The sequence below is a fragment of the Schistocerca americana genome, chromosome 4, assembly GCF_021461395.2.
Source record: "Schistocerca americana isolate TAMUIC-IGC-003095 chromosome 4, iqSchAmer2.1, whole genome shotgun sequence".
In the NCBI taxonomy this organism is placed as follows: domain Eukaryota; kingdom Metazoa; phylum Arthropoda; class Insecta; order Orthoptera; family Acrididae; genus Schistocerca; species Schistocerca americana.
Genome location: NC_060122.1, coordinates 427,649,131 through 427,670,581, shown reverse-complemented (window position 1 = coordinate 427,670,581; position 21,451 = coordinate 427,649,131). Strand labels below are relative to the sequence as shown.

Genomic DNA, 21,451 nt, shown 5'->3' with positions numbered 1-21,451 from the left:
AAGCGGTTGCTAGCCTGGGGCTGTGCAACTGGCCCTAATTAGTGTAGTGATCTGACCAAGAATTTTCTGTCAAAATTTCTTTTTCTTGGATACACCAAGACGATAATGCATAATCTTTCTTACCTGTGATTTCTGTTAGTCATTTATTTCCACTCTGGTAGTTTGAATCTATGGATTTCATTATTAATCATAGCAACGGTGATCACTCACAAACCCAATCAACCACATTGACAAACAGCGATTGGCATTCATCCATTCGACTTTATTCCTCTCAGCTTGTATAGCCCCATCCTCTTTTGTCTGCAGGAAAGTTTATTTCTAGATGCAATGAGTATTCCCCTGGCAGACACATCAAATACACTGCACGCATTCAAAAGTCAACTTAGATTCATTCAGAAATCAATTTAGAATGTGTTCAAAAGCCAACAAGTATGTGTTTAAAATCATATGAGTAATGGATAGATCAGCTTGCATTGGATGCTAGGCACTTTGTGAACTCCTCAAGAATATGAATTAGGCACTCCACTTCCCCCCCACCCTACTCACACCACAAGATCTGGGCCACTGCGCATGCGTGAATCTGGCATCTTGAGCGCACTGGTAAAATTTTTCCAGGTAGCATCTGGCTGCTACTGCTTACACAGCCAGTGGCCACATTTCTTTGCAATTTTAGTTTTATTTTCGTTTTTCTCTCTCGTTCATGTTTTATTGATCCAGTATTATTCCAGAATAGCAGGATACAGTAATATTCTTTGTATTAGTTCTTACCAGCCAAAATTACAAAAATTTGACTCAAAACTAAAACAATGAAAGATTCCTAGAATTCTACAAAATTGCCAGGTTTTCTCCCAGGTGTTTTCCAGATTGAATACATCCTGTGCTGGCATTTAAAGCACCGCATTGGGAGTGGAAAATACAGTTCACACCACACTGGTAAACCATGATTTCAACCTTCTCTGGAAGCAAGCCCCCTCAAAAGCCGGGACGAATGTGCTGACATCAAATCTGTTGACTGGTGGGTCCTGACATACGAAGCGGATCCCTCACCTTTCCATGAGTTCATGATGATCTTCATCCATCTACAGTGTTAGGTCCTGGCGAAAAATTAATCCCTGTACCATGTTCATGTTCTTATGGAATGTTGTTGTAACAGGCACATCATCAGTTGTTTACAATATAGTAATGCCAGGGAGATTTTCTGCCTTAATGGAGATGAAACCTCTTTGTAATTTACTAAGAGAAGAGAGCTCACCAAACATGTTTTCAACATTCTTCACATAGAACTTTGGCTTAGCAAAGTGTTACCTGGTTTTGTTTTCATTGCGAGGTGTGGCCAAGGAGGGACAGTTACTCTGGGTGTAATGGTCTGCACTGAATTGTGATCTTGCTGAAGACATTGTGGGTGCTTCAAGGCCATCAGCTGATAGCTTTGGTCATTTCATGACACCAAATTTCCACACTGATGCCACCTACTTCAAGCGAGGGCTCCACTCAGCTAGAGCAAAGGCCACCTGCTCTATAGCCAGTGCCCTCAAATGGACAGGTACTCAGCATGCAAGGTGATGTGATAGCTTGGGCATCAATAGTGCAATCACTGCATGGTCAGGGGATAACCACCGTACGGGTACCCAATGACTCCCCATCCAAGATGGACTGGCTACCATGCTGAGTATTGGGCAACCTTACCCACATAACCCAAACTATCTGTAAACAACTTTTGGAAAGGCAGAGGTCAGTCCCAGATGAGCTGACCGAACATAAGTTAACTGAAATATGTGGTGTAAAATAATGGGAAGAAAGTAGGAAAAGACATAATCAATGTCCTGTGAAGGAGCTAGGCTGTCAGTCAGGAATCTGTTCTAACAAATAAGTCTGCGGAAAGATACAGAATGTAAAATTGTAACACAGGAAAGGAAATAGTATTGCAATGCTTTGGGGCCCCATGTTCACCATGTACGTATCTAAGTGTGAGCCCCCCTGGGAGGTTTCCTTTAAGTTACAAATTATTTAAGTACACCAAAAATCCTCAAACAATGGTAAACAACATGTTTCTCAGAATTATCACAATGCTTTGCTTTGTTGGTGCATTTTATTTGTGATTTATGAAAAAGAACATTACAGATAGTCACAAACATGTACAAAATAGTTTTAGTGAAATCTACATATAATAAAAAAAGTAGAATACTGTAAAAAGGCTCATGTGGTAATAAGTTAACAGCCATTTTATATAAATAATGTGCAGCCTTTTCAGTCTGCATTTGTGTAAGACACTTTATGGTGCAGAATAAGCTACAGGCAAAACTGCAGAAATAAATAGTATATTCACAACACTGCAACAATCTGACAACAAGAGTTTTCTACAGTAAATACCTGAGTTAATTATTGCAAGGCAATAACATGTCTCCTGAGATTGATAACCGAACAAATGTCACATACTCACTACAAAGTTTATCTACTTCCTTTCAACTGGATTAAGTTTCACTCTAAATGTGTACAAACTAGCAAAATAATTTGCCTATAAAACTACTTGCAAACAGGAGAGTTTGATTTTGTAATCACAATATTTTTAGCAGCGACTGTATAAACTGTGTTAAATATGTTGTATCAGGGATCTCCTAGAAGTCTACTATTCACTTTGAGACTGCATATATTAAATTGTCCAAATAAAGAGGAACTAAATAACAAAAATTATTGCAGTGAACTACGAAAACTCTTTTGCAGACACACACTAATGTGTATGGAGGTGCATATATTTCCGACACTTTAATGCATTCGCTATGCCCTAGAGTGTACAAAAATTAGTCCAAGACTGGCAACAACATGATCAAGCTAAAAAGAAACAAGATGAATGTCTAAAAGTATGGAGTTAAATATTCCTTTTCTTCACAGTTGCAATAAGAAAAGGTGTGTGTGTGTGTTGTGTGTGTGTGTGTGTGTGTGTGTGTGTGTGTGTGTGTGTGAGAGAGAGAGAGAGAGAGAGAGAGAGAGAGAGAGGTGGGATGGGATGGGATGGGAGGGGGAGGGGGGGAGGGAGGGAGAGTACAGGGCAAGACTGGATGGGAAAAGGCATGTATTAAGATATAAATAGGTGAGTAAGAGCATAACTACATACACTTTTTGCTTTCAGTTAGAAAAAATTATGAAGCATTTCATTTTTGCCTTTCACATTCAGTTAAAGAAAGAAAATCTTATGGGATTACATATTTTTATCATTTAATTGGGTACATGCTGTGATGAACATTGTGTGCCAGACCAGGACTCAAATTCTGAAAGATGTCTTCCATTATCAGAGTGAATTGCCTACAAAAGGGAGATAATTGTGTTCAGAAAAAATTTCTGCTTAAAAAGTACAAGTTCTGTACTGACTACCTCACCTTGCTGTCCACTCAATGATAACTTGCATTTACAATGAATAACAATATTTTGTTCACTAAATTGTGTGATACAACAAATACATGAAACACATGTAACGTTACAGCAATAAGTAAACATACACTTAAAATAAACAGCAAATCAACTAAGGAACATCTTATTGTCAAGCAAATGTTTAAAAATAAAGTTACTAAGAAGAAATAATTGCACAAAGAATTTTTATAACATCCATTACATATGCATGAAATTGCTTTATATTCTTACTTGTCTTTGTAATATTTTAATAGAAACATAAAAAAAGCATCAAATTCACTGCAAACATTTTTACAGGCACAATATTTAGCATTTCCGAAGAACGAGAGATGTGATCAGGCTGCCAGTTTTCCCACCAAATTGAAATTTTGGTGTTGGGATGATATCAAGGAGTTCAAATTCTGAAAATAAGATTATCAACTCATGAAATTTTAGCATTCACCACTCTCCACAGAATCGAAGAATGCATATCTTCATGAAGCTACTTACTTGCTTTGAAATGAGAAATTAGTTCATCTTGTGTCCAATTACAGGATGTTATAACAAACATTCCAGTTTGCGACAGTATCCTGTGGATGTTTTCAATATATTTTTCTCTCTTTTTCTTAGCATCTACTGGATGTAGACTAACTGCATCATATGTACCTTTGTCTAAAACAATGTCATACTCTTTCAGCAATGTGCCACCCTCAATTAGCTCGTCGTAATTTGCCAACATGTCACAGACATAATATTTAATATCAATATTCTGCTTTCTTGCAACAGCATTGGCTAGTTCAATGGCATTCTGGGAGTAATCAATGCCTGTCAGATCACAGAACTTTTCACGAGCCTGAAAAAATAATGTTCAGTTTAGATAACATACTCCGTTCATTCCACAGATTCATGGCAATGCAATCCTTACAGATGTGAAATATACCGGAAGAACAAAATATAGAATACATATTTTACACAAGAACTGATGAAATGAAATTATTATATGGCATTATTGGCCAGGAGATACACTGTCTGGGGTTGTTCGGTCTCCTGATACCAGTCTTTCTATTTGACGCCACTTTGGTGAGATGCGAGTCACTGAAGATGAGATAAAATGATTATGACAACACAAAAAGCTAGTCCCTGAGCAAAAAATATCTGACCTGGCCAGGAATTGAACCCAGGATCCCATGACCTGGAGGCAGCAACACAAACCACTAGACCATGGGCTGCAGAAACAAGAACTCATATACGCTACTTAGAGTTTATATAGGCTACTTAGAGTTAATACTTATTTAACAATCACAGCAAATGAACAGATCTTCAAAACTAGAATATTTGCAGGAGACAGGAAAGTACTTTCATTTACAAATTAATAAAACAGTGTGTGTGTGTGTGTGTGTGTGTGTGTGTGTGTGTGTGTGTGTGGTCCTTTCTTATAGTATGCAACAACATAAAAAAAGTAGTACAGCACTTGGGATTAACAGAAGTCTAATATTGCATAATTCACATTATGTGATATTTGCTATGTATTTCAATTACCAAACAAAAACATATGAAAAGGTAACATACACGCACATATAAAACATCAGAAAAATTACGCTACTTTTCAAGCTGCTACTCCTCTCCTAGTGTACGTATAGTCTGTCCATGACAATAATAACTCGCCATGCTGGCGCTGCCAGGAGCAGAAAAAAATAGCAACAATTAGACGATATTGGCCAATATTGACTTGTTTGCAACTGCTGCCAATGTTAGCGAGTGAACACGCTGCTTATGGTAGAACTGTAGTAGCCATGTGTCTTTACTGTGTACTGGACTGTGCTGTGTTTTACTGGTTTAATTTTTACCAGATGTAGATGCCATCAATGGTCTAGGGTACTCACAGACTTATCCTTTTCAAGTGTTTTTTCAAGTGTTCCGTGTCTGAGAAAACTATGGTGCTGATTTCGTGTTGACTGTATGTCATTCCATAATAACTGGCAGCATAGTTCACAGATAAGAAGACAAAGGCTCATAGAAACACGCTGGTAGAGTATAGAGTATCAGTTGAAGTGTTCATACTGAAATTTTGCATTGGCAATTGCAACACTTTCGCAGGGAGCAAATAAGGCAATATGAAATTCACTAACAGTAGCAACAGTACAGATCTTTGGTGGTAATAATTAACTGCTGGGGATGTGTTATGAATTCAGTGGAAGGAGGAGGTATGTGTGTGTGTGTGTGAGGGGGGTGTCTGCTGAAGTTCTGATGAGGAGAAAAGTAAAGAGAGTAGAATATCAGGAAAGCAAGAACACAACAGACTTGCACAAAAGAGATTCACTTTAAGTCTGGGAGAACTTACAGAGTGTCTTGAAGGAATACAAACAGCACCAAGAGAAGAAATAAAAAAGTGTTATGAAATGTGAGAGTAAAGAAGGCATAAAATGAGAGTATGATATGATTACAGCAAAGGAATTTTAAAACACTATACTTTACAACAAAAAGGGAAATAGAGGGCAGTAGTGGAAAAAGAAATGAGGCCAATGAGAAACTGAATAGAAAAAAATCTATGGTGATTCAAGGAGTAACAAGTACTGCAGCAGAAAATTATCTGCACAGAAAGCCATACCAGAAAATAAGGGATTTTTTAAAAAGAGAGAGAGAGAGAGAGAGAGAGAGAGAGAGAGAGAGAGAGAGAGAGAGAGAGAGAGAGAAATAAACAAATGAAGCTTTGGCTACTGAGTTCTCATGCAGATTTATTTAGAAGAATTCAGAATGACAGGGCTCAGCAAACAATACTACTATTCTAACAGGCTTGAGATTTCCCAATAAGCTGAAGCATTTGATATAGTATCAATGTTATTCGAACAATCACATTAATTGATTCGCATGACACTAGAGCAAGAGATACGCAAGAAACTATGAATTAGCCACTACAGTCTATTGCTCTGGTTAAAACTCGACAATTTTGTGAAACATAGGGGAAAATAGCATTAAATTATATCATCTTGCAAACTTATGTTTTATCTGAACAGGTTTGCAATAAATGTCCTCATACATGTATGGGTACCGTCTGCAAACATTAATGCCGCTTTTTAAAAAAAGGTAACATTCAGAAATGGAAATGTTGTCCATCAAAAAACATTTCTTGATTCAGTACCCAGACTAATATTTTATTTTGTTACAAGAGACTGTAGTTATTTACTAAGTGGATTGCAAATGAGAAATTCGGTCACTGTTCCCATATTAGAATGCCAAGTGTAATTGTCAGCAGCTTTTAGTCAGCTTTAGAACATAATGGTGATATTCAGTGGAAACAAGAAGAAAAATTAACCAGAATGAAATGCATAACCCAGGAAATACATAATATTAAACTGACTCAATTGTTATCGAATAAAATACAGCAGCGAGACTGACCGTGGAGACAGTACCAATAGACAACACTAGATCATGGGACAAGAGAGAGTTCGAGAATGGGTCTGAAACGTACTTGCAATCTTTTATTTGTGTGTTAATCAGTGTTGTTACATATCACTTCCACCCTAGAAGATACTGTAGTTTTTCACAGTTGCTCAAGCTCAGCACTACAGAAGGGGAGCAGCTTGGCTGAGAGCTAAGATGACTGTGGGTAGGGGGTTGTACTGGCAACCATAGGAATTTGTACTGTGTATTTCGGCTTTCCATGAACATCTGCCGTGTTTAAACTGTAGTCTGCCAGAATCTATTTGTAGCCTGAATTGAAATGACTTTAAAATTGGACAAATACTCAATGCAGGGGACAGTGAAAGCCTAGACTTGCACACTTATATGCTTCTTGCTGCAACGCAGGAACGAAATGGGGTGTGTCAGCTAATGGTTCTGCATACCCAATGAGAGAGTGGTGAGCAGACGACATGTTTGGAAGCAAGAGACATTATAACATTCTCATGTCAGTACACAAGCAAAATCTGATATATATCCAGCTAAAAACAGCTGTGTTCTCAGGTCCCACCATAACCACAACCTCATAAATCTCAACATATTTGGAAGAACCAACCAAACATTTGTGACAATGAAGAGTGATGATGATTAAAAAATACTGATATCACGGACAACAGGGCCAGAAAGCGATAGAGGTAGAAAAGAAAACGGCCTGAAAATTAATGTAAACCATTACTTTTTGTTTATTTCTCTTAGTAGTGTCAAAATGTAGACAATCAATAAATGACTTTAAACATAGAACAGGTATAATGTTAACTTTTTAGTAGGTTCTTTATGCCAATAAAACAGATTTTAATTTTGATTAGTCAAAACATGTCCAAAAGAAATTTTCTCAAGGAGCGTCTTAAAAAAATGGGGGGAGTGGGTCATCTTATACTTGGGCAAATATGGCAATAATAATTCAGAAAGGACTTACAAGCGGAAGCTGTCCTTTACAGAGAATATAGTACTACATGGTACTCATCAATTAAAGGAAAAGAAAAAAAAATATGGATTGGCATTTTTTAAGAAAAAAAAAGAATAATTTCTTTAAATAATAAAAAAAATTCAAAAGGTGACAGTAAAAGAATGACAGATGTGTCCAAACTGAGAATACCTTTGTAATCATAAAGTAATTATCTTTCAAATAAAAAAATCTCTAATAAAATATCTACAACTGTTACAGAGATACAGCATTTTAAAAATGTTTCCGAAATTCGCATATTCAAAATGGTGTTCGCAGTGTCATCATTGGAGGCCTGTATCTTGGGGCAGGAATTTTTTCGAGAAAACAAAAAAACTATGTGTTTCTTACTTACTCCTGAATTTTAACATGTGCTAAATTCAAAAACATCCGAGGCTATGAAGGTAACCCCCCTGCGTGAACTTATACGGATTATGCCAATTACAAACCAATGTGGATATAATGTCAGACATTAAAAGGAGTAAAATACAATCCTGATTGAAACTGCGCTACTCACTTCCTCCCAGTCTCTCTCATGTTGACCTGCATATTCACATTATTGTGCAAGCAGTAGGATTGAAGCTGGTCCAATGTTATAAAACATTTTTAGTATAAAACGTGGATCACATCATCAAATGGTCAAGGCATGACATCTAGTGACAGGTGAATCAGCTGATAGCAAATCAGGAAGGAGGAGAGTCCCCCTCCGCCTCTTCCTGGGCATGGGCTGCGGGTGTGTTGATGGAGGTGACAGGAACTGTATGGCAACTGTCAGTAAAACAAGCCTGGTTATAATAGTTCATTATTCATGTCAGTTACAAGGTTGGAAGCAAAGATGGAGAGAAGGCTGTTGGTCCCGGTGTGTGGCGTGTCGATGTCAGCATTTCACCTGCCTGGCAGACAACACATGCAGGAAGTCGTAGCTGCTGACATACAAATGGTTGGAGAAGCCAGATGCATGTGTCGCACTGCTCATGAGGGATGTCTGTAGCAGCTCCTCATGGCTCAGCCGATCTGTGACCACAGCCTGGGATAGATAGTGTTTAAACTGTGGTACACAGCATGATGGCTCGTGCCCACCCGAGCAATAAAAACTAAAACTTCGCCCGAACAGGCCACGAAGGCCCAACAGCCCGAGAAACAGTCAGAAACCGTGTATGCCTGCAACAAAGCCTTGATGCCAGCAAGCTGGCACAGGATCGAACTCATGGCCCACCAAGGAGCATGTAGTCACATAGCAGGTGACCCATTGGAGCATAAGTACCAAGCCAGCTCAGTTTGGAGCCTGCTGGTATTGGTGACAAAGTAAGTGGATGGTGGGTGGCTGCATAACCTGGTGCTTGCGATTGGTCTGCACTATAAAATTTGTTTACTATCCCTCTAATGGCCTTGAAACGTTCATTGTAAAACTAAAACAACACAGCTTCGACCCACGTACCCCAACGAGTTACCACTGGTTCGGGAGGTAAAAGTACAAGTTTTTCTTTGTAGGTCTTGAAGTGAGTACAAGCCTTTAGAAACAATTTATTTGTGGATGAAATCAGTTTATTTACATTCACAAACATGGAGCATTCTTCTTCAGCAAGGTGATGTAATCACTGAGCAAAGCAGGTCACATGAGTCAAATTGGGACAAAATACTTGGAGGGCTTTTCCTGCTTTGATCATATAGCGAGCAGAATCTGAAATAAACACGAACACCCTTTTACTCGTATCTGCAGAAGGTTCTGGAAATGTTTTTCTGATACCCTCATTCACAAATCTGGCAATTTTAGAATGATTTACTTTTTCAAGTTCTTCGCAGGCTGCTAAATAGGAAGAACAAGGCACTAATTAAAGCACTGACAATTAAATTTACAATGTAATGGCCACAAGTGTCTGTAGCTTCATCAACTGAAATCCAGATAAAGCTGTCCTTGAGTTAATTGCATATTTTTTCCAGAACATTTATGTAAATTGTCGGTATGTAATTTTTACGCAGCGTTGATTCATCTGGTAGGTATATTTTGATTTAAACAATATTTGTTCAAGAACCCTTTGAGGATAGGGTTTGTAATTTTATGAAGACAAATATTGCTTGCAATGACTGCTTCGCATAGATCCATGTTAAACCAACTTTTTTGGTTACTTTTGGACAAATCGTTGTTACTGTAACTTGCTGTTGTCAGAAATTGTTGTCGTGGTCCTGTCTTCTGCATTCCTGCGATATGAAGACTTGTCTTGACATGCTCACTTTTTTCTCACAAACTTGACAATATAAAACAATTCCATCAAGTGTAAATGTTACAGGATGGTCAGTTACCCATGAAACGTCGTTTCTTTTTTCAGGAGACATGGCACACGACATGTTACACACTACACATCGTAAACATGTTCAAATGTGTACAAGTAAATAGAAAGCTAAACTGACACAATGGATGAGCGACTACAAGCTTGCGTAGTTTAATTTAATCGTTGCCGACGCGTATGATATGACAGTGGAGGGGATTAACGGGGGGTGCGGACGAAGGAGCATTGACTATCTGCCTGGTCCTGTTCCTCTTCTGTAATGACGACAGTGGCCTCTCAGTCAGCGATTGCATGCAGTTCTAGGTCACGGTCAGTCTGTAAGACATCAAAACTAGATCAAGCTAGAGACCGTCTGTCTAAATTTTTAAAATATTGTAAACAAAGAGTGAAAATATTCATCGTCACTAGTTTTTAGTTAAAATGCGCAATAACTGGGAAAAGGAGCCAAATATGCAACATGTAAATGCATATAATCTGGTCACTAGTGATTACTATTACCAGTTTGCAATGGGAGTCGGAGTGAGGAAATTAGTTTACGTAATGAATGCTCTATACAGGCCAAGTCTAAATCATGTACTTTATTTCTTAAAAATAATTGTTACTGTACAAGATAATACGTTCCAATGAAACTGGTATTGGAAGTACAAGAGAGACCCACAAGTTGTTCTTCCAGTATGCACAAAATGATCACTTTGTTCACTTCATGAAGCACGTCAAGCAAGCAATCAAACTTATCTCAAAGTCTTTGTATCGTTTCTTGATAAACTGTGCAAAGGCTGTACAAATGCATGCCTGAATGTCAACTAGCATTGCTGCAAATTCTGGTACATATGTCTAATCCATACTGATAAACATCCACACAACACGCTTTATTATAAGCACTTTCTACTTTCCAATTTTGTACAAATTTGGATTATTAAAATTACTAAAAGGGGCAAGCTTTATGGTTGCGGAGCATGACTCCATACTACAAGCACTACATTTTTTTGAGGGGCTGAGGGGGAGGGAGGGGTGGAACCTAAGATAAATAAAGTATTCATTGATGTGATCTCTCACAGTTTCTCAGCAACCGAGTTGTTTTCATCTTATGCACAATATTTTGATGACCAACCCAGTCATCATCTTCAGGTGCTGCGAATTGTGCTGTCGTGTGTACCCACTGCCTAGAATGCAACCAGAATGCGAACTGTTGTTGATTTCATACCACTATCTATATTACTAAACAGCTAACCTAGTTCACGCTTCACGGTAGCAGCCCCAGTTGCAGGTTGGCTATCTAATTGATTCCAGGGACAAGGAAAAATTGATTTTCAGTATTTCATATGATGACTGACCGAATTTAAAAATTCAACATGCTGTCATAATTTATCCATTAAGAGATATCATCTTATGTTAAAGATTTAACACAGTAAGACAGGTATTACTGTTAGTAACTGTGTTTATGTCTTCAGGTGGCATAGCTCACAGTGTGCAAATTACCCTGACTGTATTCATCCAGTATCTGAGAATGGGAGCACTTAGCAGTTCCCAACAAAATTTATGCATAATTTTGAAACCTTCACAAAACTTTTACTCAGACTCCCCTGCAAATGTGAAAAAAGTTTACCGATTCCTACATTTTTTCTGTTCACACAGAAAACTTCAGCGTAAGGCATGAGGTTTTAATTTATTACTTCTTTACTACTAACTCTATTTGCAGTAGATTTTGCAGATGGTATGAACATATACCACTGAATATAGGCTACCTGCAAAATTATATGATTATATGACATATAGCTCAGGAGATATGATGTCTTAAACATTGAAAAGTGTGAAGAACTAGTCTTTCCTTAAAATGGGTGCAAATTACCTGCACTGTATTCATTCTGTATTTGAAAATGAGAGCACTTAACATTTTCTGATGAACTTTAAACACAACTGCAAACATTTTCCTAAATTTTTGCATCTTAAGTCCTTGACTTCGAATATTTAACATGTTCATTCATTTGTAAAGTAATCAATTGTTTGAAGCTGTTACATACACGGCAGTTTTATTCTTTAAAGAACTCGGGGTAGGGCTTTACTGGTTGACAGATGATTGTGAGTCAACTCCTGATGCCCACTACACCGTTTGCTGCTGTATTGTTTTCAGGATCTTCAGTGATATTTCATAAAAAGTACATTCTCTCAGTGATTCTCAGCTGAGAAGAATGTGATGGCCAGTGACAGACCTCACACCATGTTCAGGCTGAAACCACCATCCCTGTTTATTTGGTTTTCTAACGTTTTTATTTCGACAGGCTCCCTAATCATGCTGCCCCAGAAACTTCTGTCTCATCATATTTCATTTCTGGTTGGAGTCCAGGCAGTGAGTACACAAAACAGCACAACTCTCAGCACATGAAAGAGATGACTGGACCAAGCACTGAAATACTGTACAGCTGGAAGTACACCACTATGTTTTATTCATTGGAACTGAGCAATAAGGAATTTGTGTGAAACACACAATTGCCCCCCCCCCCCCCCCCCCCACCCCCCCGCATAGGTCTCTCTAAGAATCATTAAATTCTTACACAGCATACATGCCTAATGTGGACGGAAACACTGCGCAAGAAAACGGGATTTTCCGGTGCTCATACCTCAGGTTCCACTTGCAATAAAAAGTCAGGGTCAAGTGTTATTGGTAGCCCTTGATCTGGGGACCATTTGTATACCCAAGAGAAGGATCATCTTAATGTCACCATCCTACAGTACAGGATCAAAAGTATGAATATTACATAGGCCTACTTCCCCCGGCTTAAGCAAATAGAGCATATTGGTTGGTTCTTTTTGTATTTTATGTGGTCTACGGTGGGCTTGATGGTACTTACAGAGGCATCATTAATTCATGGGCAGTTGCTCAGAAAACCCCACAAAAGGATTTTTTTTTTTTTAACCAGCAGACCAAAACTCAGCTGAGGATTCCAAGATGGCTATGTACAGCAAGTGCCTGGAATTTTTTTTTATATATTCATAATATCTTTATCTCACACAACCTTGAAATTTTTCTTGATATCTTTATGTTTCCAAGGTACAGAGGTTCAAAATTACCCCACTTGTACACGTAAAATATGCACATAAAATTTGATGTGAGGCAAAAATGTAGCCTAATTTATAATGTGATGCAGCATGGAGAAATAAGCTGTACTGTGTCTCCGTTATCATCTGGGAACCCCAGGTCGTAGTACTGAAGCAAATGAAAAACGATTTTGCAAGTAAAATCTGGTCTGAGGTGTAAAATTACTTCTGCGTTACTTCAATTTCGTGTAAGTAAACTATCTAAATGATACTCACTAATACATTTCTTTTCATATGAGTTACGCGCTCTCCTGCAGCGAGGAAAAAAAGGGAACAAATGGAAGAATGCTTCTATTGGGCCACAAGAAATGCAAATGTGTTCCTGTTTATTTAGAAGATTCTGACTGAAAAGTGGGGCACAAGCTGTCTCATTCTACCTTCCTCCGTATCTTTTAAAGTTTTCCCAAAATTTTTGACATGTGAACATATTCGTGCTTTTTTATGCTGACAGAGAAGAAGACAGTGGTAGTGGTAAACTGATGGAAAACTAATAAATACTGGAAGGTAGTAGACAGTGGTCGTGTTATAGAAATAGCAAAGGAGACAACGGCAGCATGAGAGAAAGAGAAGGACACAGTTGCAGTGGACCACAGCTGATAGTGGCAGAAAAGTGCTTGCAAAAGAGTGAAGAAGGCAGTGCCATGGGGGAAGGAATAAAGAGAAAGAGTAAGTGGGAGTAGGTGAGAGCCAGTGATAGTGACAGACTGATTATCTGACAACGACAAAGAGGAATGATAATGATGATGATTGGTTTGTGGGGCGGTCAACTACACAGTCATCAGCGCCTGTACAAAGTCTCAATTTTTACACAATCCAATCTAGCCACTGTCACTAACGATGATGATGATGATGATGAAATGACGAGGACAACACAAACACCCAGTCCCTGGGCAGAGAAATCCCCAATCCAGCCGGGAATCAAACCTGGGACCCCGTGAAAACAAAAGAAAATATGCAAGCAGCAATGAGACACATTAATAACTTTTTACATATATAGTGGTATATACAGACATAAAAATTCTGCAAAGAATAGTTTCATACACAATTTAAATGAAAAGCTGGAAATCGTATTTTTAAAACTCTTCCACCTTGCATATGACTATTTTCCTTGACATCTTTATCCAAAAACAAAATGAGTTCACTTAAAGGTGACAGATATAATTTTTTCATAGCAGTTATTGTCAGGTTTATATAAAAGTGCACAGTGTCTTTGTAATGATGTCACATTCACATTAATATAACATTGGAGAAGGGGGCCTAAACAGCATCTTTCCTACTGGGCCAGAGAAGGAATTATGATTCATCCGGAGACATGCAGTTATTCTCAACTTCTATAAATTTGTATGATAACTGGGAACCATGTACCAGTTTTCATTGCATTTGAAAGCCACATACTCCCTGACTTGTAGTTGTTCCCACAAAGCATTTTCATGAGCTTCCATAGCAACAGTGCTGTTCCCATTTGTATCATTTGAGTCTCTCCATTAGAATGGTGTTAGCAGCAATGACTAGAAACACATGGTGTGATCGTGTTCCAGGAACTGGCCTCATTGTACTGCTCATGTGATCCACGAACCTTTTATACAATTTGATATCCTGCAAAGAAACAAAGAACGTATTAATGCCTTGTATTCAGTGGAGTGCCCATGTCAATTCTCTAGAGTGCCCACATCAACAGTGCAACCATTTTTCTGATGTAATGGAACTCCTCACTCAGAAATGTAGAGTTCAACTCGCAGTGAATAGATTCAGGTTTTCACTGGTTCCACCTTCATGGATCACTGTCAGAGTATGATCTACTGCTGATCTCTCAGAGCTCATGGTACATGTAACAAGAAAATCTAAAGGCAGTAGTAGTGTAACGATCTCTCCAGAACACGGGAATGGTTAAAAGAAGTCACCTGAAATTGTGAAACAAGATGTAGTGAGGTTTTATCAATATGTTGATTTTTCAAGTCTGTGCAAGGAAGGAAAGATTACATTTCTGTCTTGGTAAATAACATGAAGGTTTACTTGCATGAAATACTTATTTTAGTTAATCTTGTTTCTTTGCAAGAGACTGAACTGTATGTAGGTTTCTTGGAACACAGTTACAGTACAATGGGCACAGTTCCACAAATACCATCACACCATGCATTTCTAGTCAATGCTCTAGTGAAGAGACTCAAAAGATGCAAATGAGAGCATTGTTGCTATAGAAGCTAATGAAAGTGCTTTGTGGGAACAACTGCATGTCGAACAGTATGTGGCTTTCAAATACAACAAAAAGTGATGTATTGGGCATATTTCCAAGGTATCACGTGAATTTCAAGAAGCTGAGATTAACTGCATGTCTCTTACTGAATCACAATTCCTTTCATGGCTGAGTAGTAAAGATGTTGTTTGGGTTCCCCTCTCCAACGTTATCAGAGCAATGAATGTCAGATCATTATAAAGTCACAGTGCATGATTGTATAAACTTGACAATAACTGCTGTGAAAAAATCTTATCTGTCACCTTTAAGAAAACTCATTCTGTTTTTGGATTAAGATGTCACAGCAAATAAATTTATATCCGAGACGGAAGAGTTTTAAACATACAATTTTCTTCTTTGTATTTGGATTTGTTTATGAAACAATTATATACCAGTATCTATGTAAAAGGGTATTAATGCATACCTCATTACTGCTTGCATCTTTTCTTTTGTTTCAGCGGAGTTTACAATAACGGAATAAGGATATTTTAGCACATTTGTGCACCAACGCTGCCTCTTGTAATTCTTTACCCTAAAGAGACATTTAACTGTGAAATACATCAAGAAGAATGATTGACAACTGTTTTCAGCTCTCACCTGTTTACAGCTCTGATCTACAGATCAACTACAACTATTTGAGGAACAATACACATAGCTTTTATTTACCAATTCACTGTAGTGGTGAAAGTGAAAGGTGTGTGTAAGTGATGGCTACCAGCAATGTGTACACTTCAGAAAAAATTAAGTTGAGATTCAACTCTTTATATACTACCCAAGGACTTTGAAGTTCATCAAATCTGACCTCCCCCCCCCCCCCCCCCCGCCCCCCCAATGGAACTGTATTTAAGTGAAAGTAACAGATACTAATTGCAATGCCAAATGATTTTCATTATTCTTTATACTTAATACTATGACTGAAGTGTTGCAATGCATGATCTGTACTGTTATCCTGTACAAAGTCATAAAGTTTCTAAAAATTGGTGATTAAAAGCACAGCAAAGAAAGAGTGTCCTTTTCAACATTTTTCAGAAAATTTGAATGGTTCGAATGGCTCTGAGCACTATGCGACTTAACTTCTGAGGTCATCAGTCGCCTAGAACTTAGAACTAATTAAACCTAACTAACCTAAGGACATCACACACATCCATGCCCGAGGCAGGATTTGAACGCAGGATTCGAACCTGCGACCGTAGCGGTCACGCGGTTCCAGACTGAAGCGCCTAGAATCGCATGGCCACACCAGCCGGCTCAAAATTTGACATTAATGGACTATGGCAGTAGACAACTGATGTGAGTGCCTTTGCCAACAGCACAACGCCCCCTGTGGCACCTCTCCTGGGCTTGTGACCATATTGATTTGACCCAGACAACTGGAAAACTGTGGCCTGATCAGATGAGGCCTGGTTTCAGTTGGTAAGAGCTTATAATAGGGTTCCCAGTTCGAATGTTGCACACACCCCATGAAGAAATGGACCCAAGTTGTCAACAAGGCACTGTGCTAGCTTGTGGTGGCTTCATAATGGTGTGGGCTGTGTCTGCATGGAATGGACTGGGTCTTCAAGTTCAAATGAACCAATCATTGACTGGAACTGGTTATGTTCGGCTACTTGGAATCTTTGGAAATCATTTTCAGCCATTCACAGACTTCATGTTCCCAAACGACGATGTAGTTTTCATGGATGACAATGCGCCATGACATTGAGCCATAGTTGTTCATGATTGGTTTGAAGAACATTCGAGACAGTTTGAATGAAATATTTGGCCACCCATATTGCCCGACATGGGACATAAGCGAGAGGTCAGTTCTTGCACAAAATACTGGACCAGCAACACTTTCACAATTATGGAAGGCGATAGAGGCAGCATGGCTCAATATCGCTGCAGGGGACTTTCAACGACTTGTTGAGCCCATGCCATGTTGAGCTGCTTCACTACAATGGGCAAACAAAGGTCAAACACAATATTAGGAGATATCCTATGACTTTTTGTCCCCTCAGAGTAAAAATTTAACTGCAAAACATATGATTAATTCATACGTCAGTGACATGAGGAGGTATACAATTAACAGCTGCACAATGGCTACCACATACTGTCCACCCATTGGCTGCCTCCAACTTGACTCACAAACAGCCCTTTGTAAAGTTTTCAGTCCTTGCTGCTTATTGCTGTTGCTTTTTGAGCCACATTGCTACTGCTATCTGCACTGTAGATGAATCAATATTCACAGAGATGGATAAGATGTCCCGTTTGCAAATGAAAAAGCAAGCATCATATTGGTAGTTCACAGTATTAGTTGTGTTGGATGGACAGGACTGATTACCTGCAAAGGCTTTTATGGCCAGTTGTTGACAAACTGCCTGTTGGCTTCTATCTTGGATTCTTCGACCAACATTTGTTTGATGATTTTTCTGATGTTTTGCCAGCGTGAGTCGCTGTAGTTGCCATAGCTTCACTTTCCACTGCTGGTGGTGGTGGGCTGGAATCGACCACACGGCTGCAGGTTATATATACCTGACATATCAGTGTCCAAGGGCTCTTTTCGTGTTCATTCCCGCTGTAGTTCTCCGGTTAGTACTTTCAACTGTCATTGCTGCAGCATGGGAATCCAGGATATGTTCACCTCGGGGCTTTCTTCTTTCTTGCTGAAGCTATTGTCATGTTTGTGTATTTCTATAGCTTCTCTGCACAACTAGCTCTTCCCTACAGCAAGAACATCCATGGCGGTGAATTTTATACTATGTGGTAGGTCTCTCTCAATGCATGCTCCACCACGGCTGATTTCTCCAACTACCCCACCCTGCACTGCTGCTTATGTTTGGTGATCCTGATGTTGGTTGATCTGCTTGTCATTTCAACATAGACGTTTCTGCATGTACTTGGTATGCAGTATATTTTCAACATTGTAAATGGGTCCCTTTTCTCTTCTTGCTGATCTGAGGCACTCTTTGATCTTCTTTTGTCGTTTATAAATAGTCTTTATGCCATATTTTCATAACAAGCGGCCGATTCTGTCCTTCACTCTGGTAATGTGGATCAGAGTGACCATATCCAACATTTCTTTTTCCAATGTGTCACTTCACTGAGTGTTTGGTTCTGTGACACTTCTTATGTAACTGGTGGAGTACCCATTGCTCCTCTATACACTTTCCATGTGTTGGATTCTGCAACTGCGGTGCTGCATCTCACATATTCATCTTGCTCGGAAAATATTCTGAGGAGCAATGGGTACTCTACCAGTTACATAAGAAGTCCACAGAACCAAACACTTAGTGAAGTGACACAATAGACAAAGAAATGTTGGGTATGGCCATTCCGATATACATTCCCAAAGTGATGGACAGAATTGGCTATATATTATCCAAAAATGGCATAAAGACTATTTATAAATGAGCAAAGAAGATCAAAGAGAGTCTCAGACCGGCAAAGGAGAGAAAAGAAGCCCACTTGCAATGTTGGGAATATACCGCATACTATGTACATGCAAAAAAGTCTATGTTAGAATGACAGGCAGATCAATCAACACCAGGACCACCAAACATAAGTGGCAATGCAGGTTGGGGTGATTGGAGAAATCAGCCTTGGCAGAGCACACACTGTGCGGGACCGACCACATAGTATAAAATTTGCTGACATGGAGGTTCTTGCTGTAGAGAAGAGCTATCACACCCACTTGTTCATAGAAGCTATAGCAAACATGACAACAGCTTAGGCAAGATAGAAGAAAGCCTCAAGGTGAACGAGTTCTGGATTCCCACGCTGCAGTGAATGACTGTTGCACGCAGCAGGGGAAAATGGCATTGGAAACAAGCATAGAAAAGTCCTCAGGCATTGACACACCAGATATACATAATCTGTGCCCATGAGATCGACGTCAGCCCACCACCAGCATGGGAATGTGATGCTTTGACAATGCCGGCCACTTGCCACAATGCCAAAATCATCAAACAAATGCCAGCCGAAGAACCTGAGAGAGAAGCCAACAGGCAGTCTGTGGCCTTATAAGTAATTTTGGGAATTGTGGACATATCTTGTCCTGAATAACTTATCAGTGGAAATATGTAACAGACATATGTAGCAAGTAAACTGTTACAGCATTTTCCTTCCTTTTTTTACTTGTTACAATTGTGACTTTACTGCAATAAATTTGTCATGCACCCTTCTTCGTGCTGGTTTAATGCAATTTTACTGGCAAAGTTTTTAAAAAAAAATATATTTAAAACATACCAACTCTATGAGCAACATTCCATTGCCACAGCCAACATCCAAAATCCTGTCATCTCTTTTCACTGCTGGATTATCACATAACCACCTGTTCAAATAATTACCAAGAACAAAAAATGAGTGACACGAGTTACACAACACAGAAAATAGACAAGATATTAAACAGAAACAAAGTACAAAGAAGGCCAACAATGATATCTGGATTCTTATATGAGGCAACTCCTTTGTTAGCCTATGTTTTGTTAAACTTAGCTTGAGCAGTCCTAAGCTTAACTTACTTATAGTGACTTAACAGTAGTTAGGCCTAATTAGTAATGCAGTTTGTAACTACCTCTTAGTGCTACATTTTAATATATAACATTACTCAATTTAACATCACTGTAGTTTCCCCAACATGTTGGGAACATGGAACATGATGAATGAATGAGAACATTCTCTTTACAGGCAGCAAGCTTTGTTTCAAATACCTGTTATATATCTTTAACTCACATCTGGAAGGAGTTTCATTAATGATGTTCTTACTTCTTACTCCAGTAATTAAGTCATTTATGATTGTGGCCCACCCTTACTCTCTCCACTAAAAAACCTGCTAACCTGTCTTGACTCTTTCCAACAGCAGCAGCAGGGTCAACTTCAGCATGAACTGTTGCTGTTCCTGGAGTGTCCAGGTCATTCCTGATGATAAACCTCTCACATTCCTGGACAGGCTGTTACATGCTACACCATCCATAAGCAGGGTCTACATGATCACCCTCATTCAAATCATTAGTTCATGTTTGATGTTTTCTATAAACTGACCAAGGCTCGAACTTGCTTTCATAATACTTATAATCTGCAACTATTATCCTAACTTTAACTGCATGAAACTGTTGGCCTGTAACCCTCCCATTATTGTTAACTGGCAGCAAGTGTTTTCTTTTCCTCTTATTTTATTTACAATACAAGCTCATTTTCTGTCTCTACTGATTTCGCCAGCAATGAGTTGTTAAAACTCTAAGCTTCCTTCCTTCTTCCTAGGAATGCAATGGTTGTGACAGTAGCTAAGGCATTTTACTTTCAGATTAGCTAGTACCCACTGTATGTTCAAAGGTTACATGATCAATTCCAATGGCGTATAATATTGCTAACTTCCATAGCTTACCAAACTTGTCGGGAACTTGAGAAAAAAAATCATAATTATGTTTGCTGCTGTTCTACAGTGGGGATTTAAAAAGCACTTTTGCCTACAAAAACCAACTGTACTTCACTACCTTTCGGATTACTTTAAATATATACGACGCTCAAGATTTTGCTGCTCATTCACGGAGTATTGTTGTAACATATTTACACAAGTACGGGCTTCATCTACGAGAATTTTTTAACATTAATTACTACCTGACAACCCTCAATGCACTGTCTTCTCCGAACCAGACTTCTCCTATGTCACCATGGTCTTCAAAATTCTGAATCTCTGTTGAATACGTTTTGTCCCAGCTATTCAAAAACAAGAAAGAATAGTTAACAACAGAGTAATGTGATTTCTTACTACATGATATTATCAATGACGTTTACTCACTATTCAATCGTTCCAAGCTCCGAGGAAGCCAATTCTTCATTGTCGTCTTCGCCAGACATTTTACTAATCCCAATTCTTAATATTTGTTGTCAGGCAACTCATAAGTCTTTCGAAATATAATCGTCACTTTCTTTTCGTTAGTGCGACGGTGTGTTTCGATGTGATAATTTTGAAACTACGCGGTACAGCATTTCGTCGCTATTAACATCTCACTACCCAAACACATCCCACGTTTGTAGTTTCCAATGACCTCACGCGACACACGTGGTGTA

At 38.8% G+C, this 21,451-nt stretch overlaps 1 protein-coding gene across 1 annotated transcript; it reads right to left on the bottom strand.

Annotated features, from left to right (window-relative positions):
• Positions 1–3,012: 3,012 nt before the first annotated feature.
• Positions 3,013–21,451, bottom strand: LOC124612527 (EEF1A lysine methyltransferase 2). The gene is made up of 5 exons (XM_047140790.1): positions 21,180–21,451; positions 20,999–21,097; positions 19,628–19,712; positions 3,895–4,237; positions 3,013–3,806 (listed from the first exon to the last, which is right to left on the bottom strand). The coding sequence occupies exons 1-5, from the start codon at positions 21,236–21,238 to the stop codon at positions 3,712–3,714; spliced, it is 681 nt and encodes a 226-aa protein (XP_046996746.1). The 5' UTR covers positions 21,239–21,451; the 3' UTR covers positions 3,013–3,711.

Bases quoted from the DNA above. Each gene is read 5' to 3' on its own strand.
- LOC124612527 (XM_047140790.1), bottom strand. From the start codon at position 21,238: ATGTCTGGCGAAGACGACAATGAAGAATTGGCTTCCTCGGAGCTTGGA. The intron at 21,098-21,179 runs GTGAGTAAACGT...GTTTTTGAATAG, and splicing joins GAGCTTGGAACGATTGAATA to CTGGGACAAAACGTATTCAA. The intron at 4,238-19,627 runs GTATGTTTTAAA...TTATTTTTTCAG, and splicing joins GAATGTTGCTCATAGAGTTG to GCTCGTGAAAAGTTCTGTGA.